The sequence below is a fragment of the Panthera leo genome, chromosome D3 (assembly GCF_018350215.1).
Source record: "Panthera leo isolate Ple1 chromosome D3, P.leo_Ple1_pat1.1, whole genome shotgun sequence".
Classification (NCBI taxonomy): domain Eukaryota; kingdom Metazoa; phylum Chordata; class Mammalia; order Carnivora; family Felidae; genus Panthera; species Panthera leo.
In genome coordinates this window covers 14,075,207-14,087,524 of record NC_056690.1, presented here as the reverse complement: position 1 = coordinate 14,087,524, position 12,318 = coordinate 14,075,207, and the positions used below count along the sequence as shown (strand labels likewise).

The 12,318-nt window shown below is 49.3% G+C and overlaps 1 protein-coding gene across 5 annotated transcripts in view; it reads left to right on the top strand.

The window, feature by feature from the left end:
• The window catches only part of KSR2 (kinase suppressor of ras 2), a 434,193-nt gene that overhangs the window by 372,632 nt on the left and 49,243 nt on the right, over positions 1-12,318 (top strand). The window contains exon 15 of one of the 5 annotated variants that reach the window (XM_042909858.1): positions 10,989-11,310. The exons of the other annotated variants lie outside the window; for them this stretch is intronic. Coding sequence (XP_042765792.1) covers positions 10,989-11,109 — 121 coding nt within the window. The 3' untranslated portion in view covers positions 11,110-11,310. Of the gene's footprint in view, positions 1-10,988; positions 11,311-12,318 lie in introns of those variants that run through there. 5 annotated transcript variants of the gene reach the window in all.

Genomic DNA, 12,318 nt, shown 5'->3' with positions numbered 1-12,318 from the left:
AGCGGGGGGAAGCCACCGCTAGGGAGGGAGAAGCCGCCCCATTCCTCCCAGAAAGGTATCACAATGTCCCAAGGCCCTCATTAGCTCCCGCTGCAGCCCCTCCAGCCCCCTCTCTGGAAAGGAAGAGACGGTGAGCTTCGGGGGGCCGGGCAGAGACTACAGCTCCATCACATGGTTCCTTCCCTTGCACCTGCAGGAGGCACAGCTGATGCTCATGTCTGAAACCATTTCCCTGCTTGAGGGGCATTTATATTTAATGTGGATAAATGCAGAGCACCCAGAGTAAACCAAAAAAAAGCAGCAGATTCCACCAGCCTTCAGCAAGCGCTTCGCTTCGGGCCAGGCGCGGTGATCTTCTCCCATTTATGATTGTGCCCACTTAACAAGTGGGAAAACTGAGGTCAGACGGGCGCAGGGAGCCCCCTGCCCGGGTCATAGAACAAATAACTGAGAGACCCTGGAACGGAGCAAACGTGTATCTAAACATCAGGCCAGCGTGTTGCTTCTTTGCCCCGCCCTGCATCAGCCAGGGCAAAGGGAGTAGGCAAGAATCTATCGCGGGCGTTCACCACCGCTGATCACGTCACACTTACCTGGGGGACTTGGTAACCGTACGAGAGCGAGGCCGCATCTTAGTTCAACGAGCCAAAGCCTCTGTCTTTTTGATTACGTTCTGGAGGACGAGATACACCACAGTTTGAGAGCCACTGGAGTTTTAAACTGGTTTCATTTCTTGTGGCTTTGATTCTGTGTATGTACTGAAATGTCCTGTTAAGTGCTGTGGGGCCACCACACACACACGCACACGCATGCACACACACACACACACACACACACACACGTCTTGCACATACGCTCCATGTTACATACTTTCCCTCTCTTGCTCTTCATCTTACAAAACACAGTTACTCACTTGCTTGTTCCCTTCAAAAGACTCATTTTATTAACATCAGCAATTCACACAGTTCCCATAGCCCATAAGCCCCCCATTGCCCTCCTCCAGTCTTTTTCTAGAATCCCCAAATTGTTTAAAGCCATGCTTCATAGTGTGTGGACCCCTGGCTAGCATCACCTGGGGACTTTTTAGAAAAGCAAATGTAAGGGGTGCCGGGGTGGCTAATGGTTAAGTGTCCCACTCTTGATTTCGGCTCAGGGCACGATCTCATGTTCAAGCCCTGCTTCGGGCTCCTCGCGGAGTATGGAGCTTGCTTGGGATTCTCTCTCTCTCTCTCTCTCTCTCTCTCTCTCTCTCTGCCCCTTTCCTCTGCTTGCTATCTTACTCTGCAAGGGGGAAAATTTGTTTAAAAAAAAGGGAGAGAAAGGCAAATGTAAGATAAAGAATCCCCTCCCTCCCAACCGGAAGCTCTGGGGGTGGGTCCAGCTCTCTGGGTGTTAGGAAACCCTTCAGGACCCGCTTCCGTGCACTCGAGCTCAGAGCCATTGCTCTAAAGAAACGGGTTCCCACCTCCTACCCTGAGTGAGCAGACTTTTCTGCTGCCGAGAGCTGCACACCCCATACCTCCTGCACCCTCACCGAGCAATTCTGCCAGGCGGCACTGAGAGGTGAGCAGCTGGGTCCAGAAGAGGTGAGGGCCGGGAATGTCCCAAGGTGAAGACCAGCAGGGGCCTGACAGCCACCGATTAGCTTCAGTGCTAATGTGAGTTCACCGCCTTCCGCAGACACGTATGGGACCCTGGCTGAGTGCCAGACCACATGCTGGGTGCTCAGAACACAGTTCCTAGAGTTCATACAGAGACTTTCCATTCCAGCTAAGGAGACTGTCAGTAACAAGTGAAACAGACAATGAAGTACAATAATAAAGCATTGCGTTAAGTGTTATGAGGGCCACAAACAGGGAAGGTTCAGAGTGACAGGAGGGGCTCAGAAGAGGTGTCTTAGAGGAGGTGACATTTAACTGAGACCTAATGGTGAGCAGCAGAGAAAGAGCAGTCCAGGCAGTGGTACAACAGGTGCAAAGGTCCTGAGGTGGGAATGAGATGGGCACGTTTGTGGGCCAGAAGGAAGCAGGATGGTAGGAAAGGGGCTGCGGGGCCTCAAAAGTATGGATAAAGGTGTGGAGTTTATTCTGTTGCATCTGGAAGCCAATGAAAGATTTTAAACCAGAGTCCCTCACACCCCCCCTGGAAGTTTCCTGATGGCCTGGCTGCTTGCTGCCTCCTCTTGCACTGAGCTAGTTGGTTGGGTGTATCAGACTCATTTGGTTGAGAGCAGTGACAGCATCAGCCCAGCCCTGAAGGACACACACAGAGGAAACAGGACTCTGGGGTGGCCTGACCGTCAGTGTGGTGTTCCCACCTGCGTGGGACTTCAGGAAAGACGCCTGAGCGGTTGCTCTGCATTTGTGAAGTTGAAGATGCTTTCTCCGGGATGCGAGTAGGAGGGAGCAGGACAACAGGGGCATTACGTAAACATCTTATTGGGATACAGGGCTTGGGATGTGCGCCCCAGGAAAGAGAAGGAAGGACAGGATTCCCCCACTGCTTTCAGGAAGATTTTTTTGTTTTCATGTCTCATTGGGCTAGTGTCCTCTGTCCCACCCAGTCGCCGGGTGCCCAGAATCTGAGTACAGTTTCGCGGTCACGTGAGGCTGACTGTATCCCCCATACGCACGCGATAACCAGCCGCACCCGTCTCTCGGGGACAAGGTAGTAATGAAATCCCGTGGGGCCTCATGTGCACATCATTCCAAATCGGTCAATATCAGGAGCTATTTAATAGACGATGTTCAACTCTAGATCAGTTCTTGTTTTTCATGCTTTCAAACATAATAGCTCCAAGCTGCAGTATTTAACAGACAAATGGAGGGCTCTGCCTTCTGCTAAGACACTAGCAGCTCCGTGCCCGAATGAGATCTTGACTTGCTTTTCCTGTAACTCTGTACTTGTGGGCTTTCTGATGTTTTTTTTCCCTCCGGGCCAGTTTGATTGTCCTAAATATAACATACGGGAGTGGGGGAGGGGGCGCTGAGCACATGGAGACTCTGTCCCCCCTCATCTACTAGAATCGGCTTCCTTTCATGTTCAAAGAGCTGAATTGCTTTCCCTTTATAAAGCACAGCTGAAAAGGTTTTTTGTCTGTGGCTGCCTTTAATTGTGCTAGAATGTAGAGCACCCCGGGACTTTTGTGAAGGGAGCGCTATAAATGCACTGCATCATTATCATTATTATTATTAGCATCATCGCATGTACATTGCATACGCCTGTTGGTAAATGATCACATGACCAGCAGCGGACTTGCCTGGGTGAAGACTTTGCCACTGGCCACCATGTTCCTCGAATCTCAAAGATCCTAAATTAGCGTGCGTGCCATCTGTCATCACTTAACAAGTAACTTGTGTGTCTTACCGCCCGAGTGAAAACTCGTTTGTTAGTGAGAATGCGGGTCAGCAAAAAGAAGAACATGAAATTCACCTGTAATGTCTGCAGCCAGAGGCAGTCACGTTAGCATTTCGGTGTATATCCTTCCAGGCAGTTCCCTCAGTGTGCGTGCAAACTCAGTTTGTATTTGTCAGAGTAATGGTAGCTGCTGTAACAAATAAGCCTTAAAGCATTAGGCGGCTTTACACAATAGAAGTCCATTTCTTGCTCACAGAATAGTCCAAGGTGGGTGTTCCTGGGCGGTAGGTGGCTTTTCCTTGTGTGGGGGGGGATCCAAGACCAATTCCATCTTTTGGACCCATCCTTAAGGCTCAGGGACCTCTGCCTCAGCTGAGGAAAGAAGAAAATACATAGAGGTCACATGCATCCTACCCATGCGTCACGGGCTGGCACCGTCCCTTGACCACACCTGGCCGCAGGGGAGGCTGAGGAAGAGCCAGCCAGCTGTATTCCCAGTAGGAAAATGACATGGGTTTTGGTGACGAGCCAGCAGCTCTGTGACACACATTTGTGGATAGATCTTCTACCCACTGAAGACAGACTCACCCAGCAGCACTGGTCTATGACTTGCTTGTTTCACCAAATAGATGTATGAACACTCCCTTTTGGGGGGACTTGAGTCTATTGCAAATTTCTTCACTTTGATGGACCTCTGTTTGTTCACCTGTAAAGTGGGATGACCTTTTTCTCTCTTGCAAGGGAGTGATAAGAATTAGAAATCAGGCTATAGCCCAATGCCTCCTATAAGCAGAGGTGCTCAATACCTTGTGTCTCCCAGTTGCTATAGTAATAATGATGATATTCTAACGATGATGATGGCGATAAGGATAGCAGAAGCAAGTAAGAGTAGCAGTATTTTTTCTCCTTGGCATCCTACAAGCCGCAGGTGTTTTGCGTTGATTATAATATCAGATGATACGAGGTGATGGCTGTAGTCTGACCTCTTAGCCTTGTAGCCCAGCTCTGCTCCTGGCTTGTACGTTGGCCATGTTACCTAACTTCTGTAAGCTTCAAGCCATCCGTAAGGAGGTGTTGAGAAAGGAGCTGGATATACTGGTCTCCAGCTCAGATGGAAGGTTGCGGCTGGAAATAACCGTGTGTGAGTCATCTGCATAGAAGTGGTGATTGAAGCCGTAAGCTCCTGTGGAAGCTGAGGCCATCCAGGGAGGAGCAGGAGGTCGCCCAAGGACGGAGCCTGGAGCATTCCAGCGCTGTGTGTCTTGGTGGGGAAGGGTCCCCGTGCACAGGGGACTGAGGAGGCGCAGGCAGGGCTACAGGAAACCAGAAGAGCCTGGGGTCCTGAAGCCAGTCCCAAGCGGTGCCCCACTGCCCACCCCCACCCCCGACAATCCCCTTGTATGACATCACTGTGTTTTATTTTCATTAGAGCGCTTCTCACCATAAGATAACGTTTTGTTCCTCAGTTTGCCTGCTTGCCTTTCATCTGTTTTCCCTACACCCCTTCTCCCAACTTAGAACATAAGCCCCAGGAAAGCAGAATCTCAGCTATTTGACTCACCTCTGTATCCCCAGCCTCTAAAACACGAGCTCCTCCTTAAATACTTGTTGGATGAATGGATAACTGTTTCCAAAAATACATTCACACATATTATCGCGGCCTGATCCTCTAGGCAAGTATAGCAGCAGACAATGAGTGGTACTATTTATTCAGAATCACCGAGAAATGAGTGGGACATAAGTGAAATGTAGTACAAACCGGGTGGGGGGGTGTGCCTATAGGACGTGGGAGAATTAACAGGGATGAAAAGAAAGAGATGCCAATTATGCGATGTGAATTATAACAATACAATACAGAGACTGCACGATTAGGGGGTATTGGCCCCAAACATTCATCATATACGAGGTCCTTCCTGGGTGTGATGGTGGGAGTAAGGAAGGGAAGGCGCGACCTCTCCCGTGGAGCTCACAGACAGGTCACTGGATGATTCCCAAACAGTGTCATAATCTCCGCAATAGTACCTAGGGGGTTATGGGGACCCAGAGCTGGCCCCATACCCAACCAAGGAACTGGCCAGATGGACAAGAAGGTGTTGGCATTCTTGGGGCACCCAGGTGGCTCAGTGGTTTAAGCATCCGGCTCTTGATTGTGGCTTAGGTCATGATCTCACGGTTTGTGGGTTCGAACCCCGCGTCGGTCTCCATGCTGGCAGTGTGGAGTCTGTTTGGGATTCCCTCTCTCCCTCTCTCTCTGCCCTTCCCCCACTTGTGTGTGCTCACTCTCTCCCTCAAAATAAATAAATAAACTTAAGGATGCCAATACTTTTTTCTTAAACAATAAAAACCATAATGCAAAGGGCTGGATATGGGAGGGAACAAGACAGGGAAGGGACAGAGGAGTCAGGAGCTGGGGTATAGGGTCCATACGGGTGCTAGCAAGAGATAAGAAGCTAGAGACAGTCTGAAAGGACCTTGTGAGCCAAACTAAGGAATCTGGACTTTTCTCCCAGAGGCAAGGGGAGCCACCCAGAGTTTTAGCCAGAGGAGGGACACAATCTGGTTTGCATTTCAGAAAGACCACTTTGGGGTAATCCCTTTTCTTAGAGGAGCTTGCGGCAGGATTGTTCCTCTATCCCCCACCCCCACTCCCCTCCAAGAATGGTGTGGACAGTTCGTGTTGATTCTCATCAGGCATCAGTGGGAACAAATGCGGGTTTGAATGCCCTAGGTTCTGAAAGATACTTGGCAGGACTCCCTTAGGGGACAGCAACAGCAAGCTGGCAGTCCTTTGGAAACAAAGGCATTTTCAACAGCTTTCACTATTTACCCAAGTTAAAAATAGCCAGCTGCACTCCCATGTTTTGAAGGCAAGTGTGGGCAACATCAGGTCCTTAACATGTGTTCCAGAAACCAGAGGGACGGTTTGCTCAGCATTGCTGGCAGGCCGTGGTTAAACAGAGATTTGGGAGCACGGGGGTAGCTTCATGGAGGGAGGCGAGGTTGTAATTAAAAGCTAGCTCCCTGCAATCTGATCAGCCTGCGTGCAGATACTGGTTTTTCTGTCTTTTGAATGAGTTTAACAACCCTCTGAAGGAGGAACTCTTCAACTCCTCCGATTATGGACAAGGAAGCAGATGAAGCAGTGTGCCTAAGGTTATAAAGCTGCGGAGAGGCAGGATTTGAACTCAGGACTGTCTGATGCAGACCAAAGTCCATATCGAACTACCCTCTCCTTTTCTTTCCCTTCCCAGCTGTGCCTAAGTCCGTCACTCTTTTTTTTTTTTTTAAGTTTATTTATTTACTTTGACAGAGAGCGAGGGAGCTGGGGCGTGGCAGAGAGAGGAGAGGAGAGGAGAGAGAGAATATCCTAAGTAGGTTCCACTTCCAGCATGGAGCCCAGTGCAGGGCTCAAACTCATGACCCATGAGCTGATGATCTGAGCTGAAATTCAGAGTTGGACGCTTAACTGACTGAGCCACCCAGGAGCCCCTTCATCCTTCTTTTTAATGCCCCACGGTTCCCTTAGAACCCTCCCCTGATGATCCTGTCCCCCTAGGTGGGGGAAAACGCTGACCTACCTCTGGGCCAGGTTCATTGTCCAAACCACCAAACACGCCTGGCCTATGACTTGTTGAGTTGGCAGGTGCAAATCGAAACCCTGGCATGTGTCCCTTCCCTCTCCTCGTGGCGGCCTCCAGGCTGGCGTGGGTGGGCAGGGAACGCCAAGTGTCAGACCAGTATGTGTCCACTGCTCTGGGAACTCGCCGGACCCTGGCTTTTGGTCTGATGTATTTCCAAACCGGCCACGGTTGCTTGAGCACTGCTCAGCTTCTGCTTTGTCCCTGCCTGGTTGTGTTTAAGATAATTAAGCCCATAAATCAAATAATAAATAGCTATTGACTCTTTGTCATGGAGTCTATCGGGATTGATTGACCACTGGGAATACTGCTTTCCTCAATCAATGGGGAGCCAGGGGGATGAATAAATCTTGATAATGACTGGCAAGAGGAAAATCAATAGGTGTATTAAAGTACGCATTGGGAGCCTATATCTTTGAATGCAAAATAACAGTTTGTTTTGGCAGAAGAGGGGAAGCAGAGAGGCAGGGAGCATAGACACAGCCAGTATCCCTGGATGCGAGCAAGGTACCTGGCACACCTTAGGTGCCCATTCATTTTTTTTTTAATTTTCTTATTTATTTTTTGGTGAACTGCAGAAATCCAGTGAAAGGTCTGCTTTAAAGGGAAACCGTGTTCAGTGTTTACTTGTTTCCATTCTCTGGATGGCGAGTGCCCGGCAATCCCATCTGCCTGTGGGCTGCCTTGCTCTGTTCTGGAAGGAAAGGGAGGAGGGAAGGACTGCACATGATGGAGAACAGAGACCAGGCTGCTTCAAGGCAGGCGGCACCTGTTGAGAAAGAGATGGCCGAACTCCATCAGGGACAGGGAGCAAAATCCCAAGAGTTTGGTCAGCACGTCTGGTGGGAGGTGCCTCTGAGCCTTTTAAGAGGCGATGTCAAGGTGGCAGTTAGATAGATGGCTGTTCAGGGTGCCGTTCTGGACAGGAGATACAGCACTGGCGGCCACCTGTGCTGGGAGAAATGAGGCGCCATGGGCCTGGGGAGATGGTCTGGGGCAGCGCTTCCCAAAGGGGACCTCCTGGGCGGGGCCTGAATTTGCATGTTTAACTCGTTCCCAGGTGATGCTGATGCTGCAGGTGTGGGAACCCCACTTGGAGAGCCAGTGGTCCCCTGGGGGACAGATTTACGTGAGAAGAAGGCAGAGTGTTCCTGTAAGGAAGCCTGAGAGGGGCCAGGGGTCGAGGAAAACCAGGAGGGAGTGTGATCGTGGAAGCCTAGGGTTCAGCAAGGGAGAGTGGTCAGCAGTTTCGGAAGCCGGTATGGAAAGAACAGGCAAGATGCCGCTGGAAAAGTGTCCCCTGGAGCTCTTGTAGCCTTCACATTTCATCGGCCTGGGGTTTTACATTATTTGCAGACTTCCCTGATAACCTGCCGGTGATGTTTGCCAACCCCACCTGTGCTCTTAGGTGTATACCATGTGAGTTTCCAGCTTAGGGCTAGGGTTCAGGTGGAATGGATCTCTTCGCCCTCTGAACCCGGAGGATGGTGACATTTCAGTGATGCCAGTGACAGTCTCAGAGGGGGCTGGGGCACAGCTGGAAGATCCAGTCCCAGGAAGAGTTGCCAGCGGGAAAGAGCTGCCATTCATCAGAATGGCGGTATGGATTCGCTGAGGCTGGAAATGAATCCACTCCTGGGAGGTGTTCTCTCTGGGCACGGCTTAGTATTGTTTTCAGAACCAGTCATTGATGTTCAGCCATTACGGTCCTTTAAAAGGAAGGAAGGGAAGTCGGTTGCTTGGTTGAATCCTTGTTAATAGGAAAGAGGGCTTTGCTATGAAACGGCACTCCCAGAATTAAGGGTAACATACGTGTTAAGCAACTACCGTATGCAGAGTTCTAGGGACTTTAGAGATACTGCTTCATTAAATTCTTGTCCCCATCTTACAGACTTAGGGAGGTGAGATGGCTCATCCAGCTAGTGTGAAGCTGAATCTGGCTATAAAGTTGACCTGTCTGATCCCAGAGCTTGAGCCTTAACCCCACCAGGCTGTACTGGGTCCTCTTAAGAACTGAATTAATTTGTTGTTCGAATGTTCTTTGTGGCTGTCTTCCAGGGCTCTCTGGATGAGTTTCATAGATCACTGTCATGGTCTGGTCACTTCTCTTATCCTTGAGTACAGAATAAATTTCATGAGAATTTTTCCTATATAGAAATTTTAAACTGGAAAAGCAAAGTTCTTGCATGTCAAAGCCAAGCTTCTGTGTATCTCCCAGGGCCTGGCCTTGTGGCTCATGAGCAAATACAAGCTGGGGGCGCCTGGGTGGGTCAGTCGGTTGAGCATCAGACTACTGGTTTTGGCTCAGGTCATGATCCTGGGGTCATGGATTTGAGCCCTACATCAGGCTCTGTGTTGAGTGTGGAGCCTGCTTGGGACTCACTCTCCCTCCCTCTGTCCCTCTCCCCTGCTCACTTAGTCTCTCTCTCTCTCTCTCTCTCTTAAGAAAAGAAGAGAAAAGAAAATACGATAGCTGATGCTCACCAAAATAGCCTCTAGAAAAATGTTGGTTTACCAGTTGTCTAGATCTGAGTAGTTATTCTTTCATACAGGTTTGTTGATATAAGTTTTTCTTTTGTATTGGTAGTTATTTAAAGCCTTCATGAGCCTGGGTTTCTACATCTATACAATGGAGAGAATAACAGTCCCTACCTTGTGGGATTATTGTAAGGATTAAGTAAGTTTCTACATAGGAGGCACTGAGGCTGTTACACATTGTGAAAATTGATAAAGGAAAGCCTCACTAAAGTGGACTCAGGATGCTGGCAGGGGAGGCTGGAAGGGGGAGCTGTACCACTCAATGTCAATGACAGGAAGAATTGTCAATTACAGACCCCTAACAGAAGTATCTCAACAGGAAAGAATCCTCAATTCCAGGCAGGGAAAAGACGTACGTTGCTTCTCCTACAAGATCCACTACCCCTGGAACTCAGCTGATGAGAAACTGTCATCACCCTGAGCTTTTTTTTTTCCTGTGAACTTTCCTTTCCAAACAGTCCCTCCCAACTTCCTCTTCCTTCTCCATAAAATAATGTGCCTCTCTCTTGTTTGTTGGACTTGGCCTATGATTTTACCATCGTTGGCTTATATGGGATTGCAATTCTCTGCTGTTCTCAGATAAACCTGTGTCTGCTCGAAAAATAACATTTTTATTTTTAAGGTTAACATCAAGTGCTATGTAAGTACTGGCAATTCTTGTCATTGCAGAGATTGTTGCTAGTAGCCCAGTATCGTGGGTACCCAAGGGAGGTGATGTAAATACAGTGCTATCCTGTGCTGCAGTAGGAAGAACATTGGATGTGGAGTGAGGAGTCCTGGATGAATATTCTAGCTTGGTCACATGCTGGCTGTGTGACCTTGGACAAATCACTTCACCTCTCTGAGCCTCCGTGTCTTCATCTATAAAGTGGGGATAACAGTGTATGTTTCCCTGGGTGGCTAGGAGGAGGAAATGGAATGGCAAGACTGAAAACCCATCATAAAATGACCAGGACTAGAGAAATGTGGGATAACTTAAAAAAAATCACATAATAATAATAGAAGTTTACAAAGCATTGACAGCATGTGTGGTGTTATTCTAAGCACTTTGACCTTTTCCCAGCTACCGGGTGAGGTTGGTACTTTTGAACTGGTGGAGCTGGGATCTGAACTCCTGTCTGCTGTTGTCAAAGCAGGTATACATAAACACTTTATTGGTGAGGAGAATTTTCTTGTTGAATTGGCAGGTGGCAGGGACCCGAGTTTAAAGTTGGGACTGCAGCCGAGGGATGTGGCAAACAGTTTCCCCTTCTTGGGGCTCCAGCCCTTCAGTGGTCTCCTGGGCAGTGACCGTCCCTGTGCCGTGACCGACTGATGAGAAGCAGGGCCACCTCTCCCCAGCTGTCATCTCCTTTCGACAAAAACAGAGAGTCTTGTGGCTGAGAAGTTGTTCTTGCCTTTAATCAAAGGTTCTGTCTCCCAGTCCTCTTCAAAAGAGGATTCTGTTTCTTCTAGGTGTTCAAAAGACCCAAAGGAGCGCACCGAGCAGGGAACAGACCAAGTATCTTCAAAGGCGAGGAAGGGGTCCCAGCCATCTTCAGAATTTCCGCAGCTGGGGCCCGTCCCTCCAAGGTAGTTATTAGAGCAGCCTTTCGGGACTTTCCGGGCACAGATCAAGGATTCTCGGTGGACTTGTCTGGAGTGTCTGTAGACCAGTGAGACCTGTCCTGGCATCTCAGTCACCCGGGTCTGATCTCTCTCTGTGCAACAAGGGCTCCCTTTGACAGGCTCTCAGAAACAGAGATGCTGTGCCTTCACCCAGTGGATTATTATTCTTTCTTGTTAATAAACCTCTGTTTCTCAGGTTCAGCTGGCCTTACAGCCCTTCCTCCTGTAGGAACTCTGCCTTCTGTGGCTGTCCTGCCCTGCTCTTCCTCTCCAGCTTTCAGCTTTGGTGCTGAAAAACCCCTGGAGCTTATCTCTCTAGCTGCAGGATATAGAGGTGGAAAACGGGTGCTGTTTACAGGGCATCTGGAGGGATGGGCCTTCTATCATCACATGCTGAATGTGACATCGAAAGGACATGGGGAGGAAGGAGCCGGGAGTTCAAGTACTACTTCTGCTGTGACCTTAGACAACCCTTTAATCTGTTTGGCTCTCAGTTTAGTTGTTTGTGGATGATTATAACATTACCTACTTCATCATGATCTGGGTCATTTACTTCCTTGACAGCCTGGTTGGCCTAAACTGAACCCTTAGGAGTGAATGACCACTCGTCCATCCATTTGTTCGTCCATCCCCCCATCCATCCATCCATCCATCGTCCATCCATCTTCTCACCAATTCATCCGTCCATATCCTACCTCCTACCCCACTTTACAGATGTACCCACACAACATCCACCACCCCACCTTCTCCCCACTCATCTCACATTCACCTGTCTTTCCCATCCATCCATCCGTCCAACATCCACCAGCTCAAGTACCCCTCCTACTACTAACTCATCCTCCCACCTGCCACCCACCCATGTGCCCATCCACCCAGTCACATAAAGATCTAGCCGTCTAGACATTCAGCAAATAGTTGAGACCCCATTAGGCGCTGATAGGTGCTGGAAATGAGCAATGTGGAGCTTTCCTTCTGAGACCTGATGCAGTCAGACAGCGTGTCACAATTAAAGCCAGCTCCTTGTAGCAAAGCAAGATGACAGAGCCGGGTGGGGAAACATCCCTAGATGGGAATTGCCGGAGACTGGACTTCCACGGTGTCACATTCCCAGATATGAAAAGAAAATGGACCGCCCAAACAAACAAACAAAAAAAACAGGCAGCAAGGCTGGAAGTCT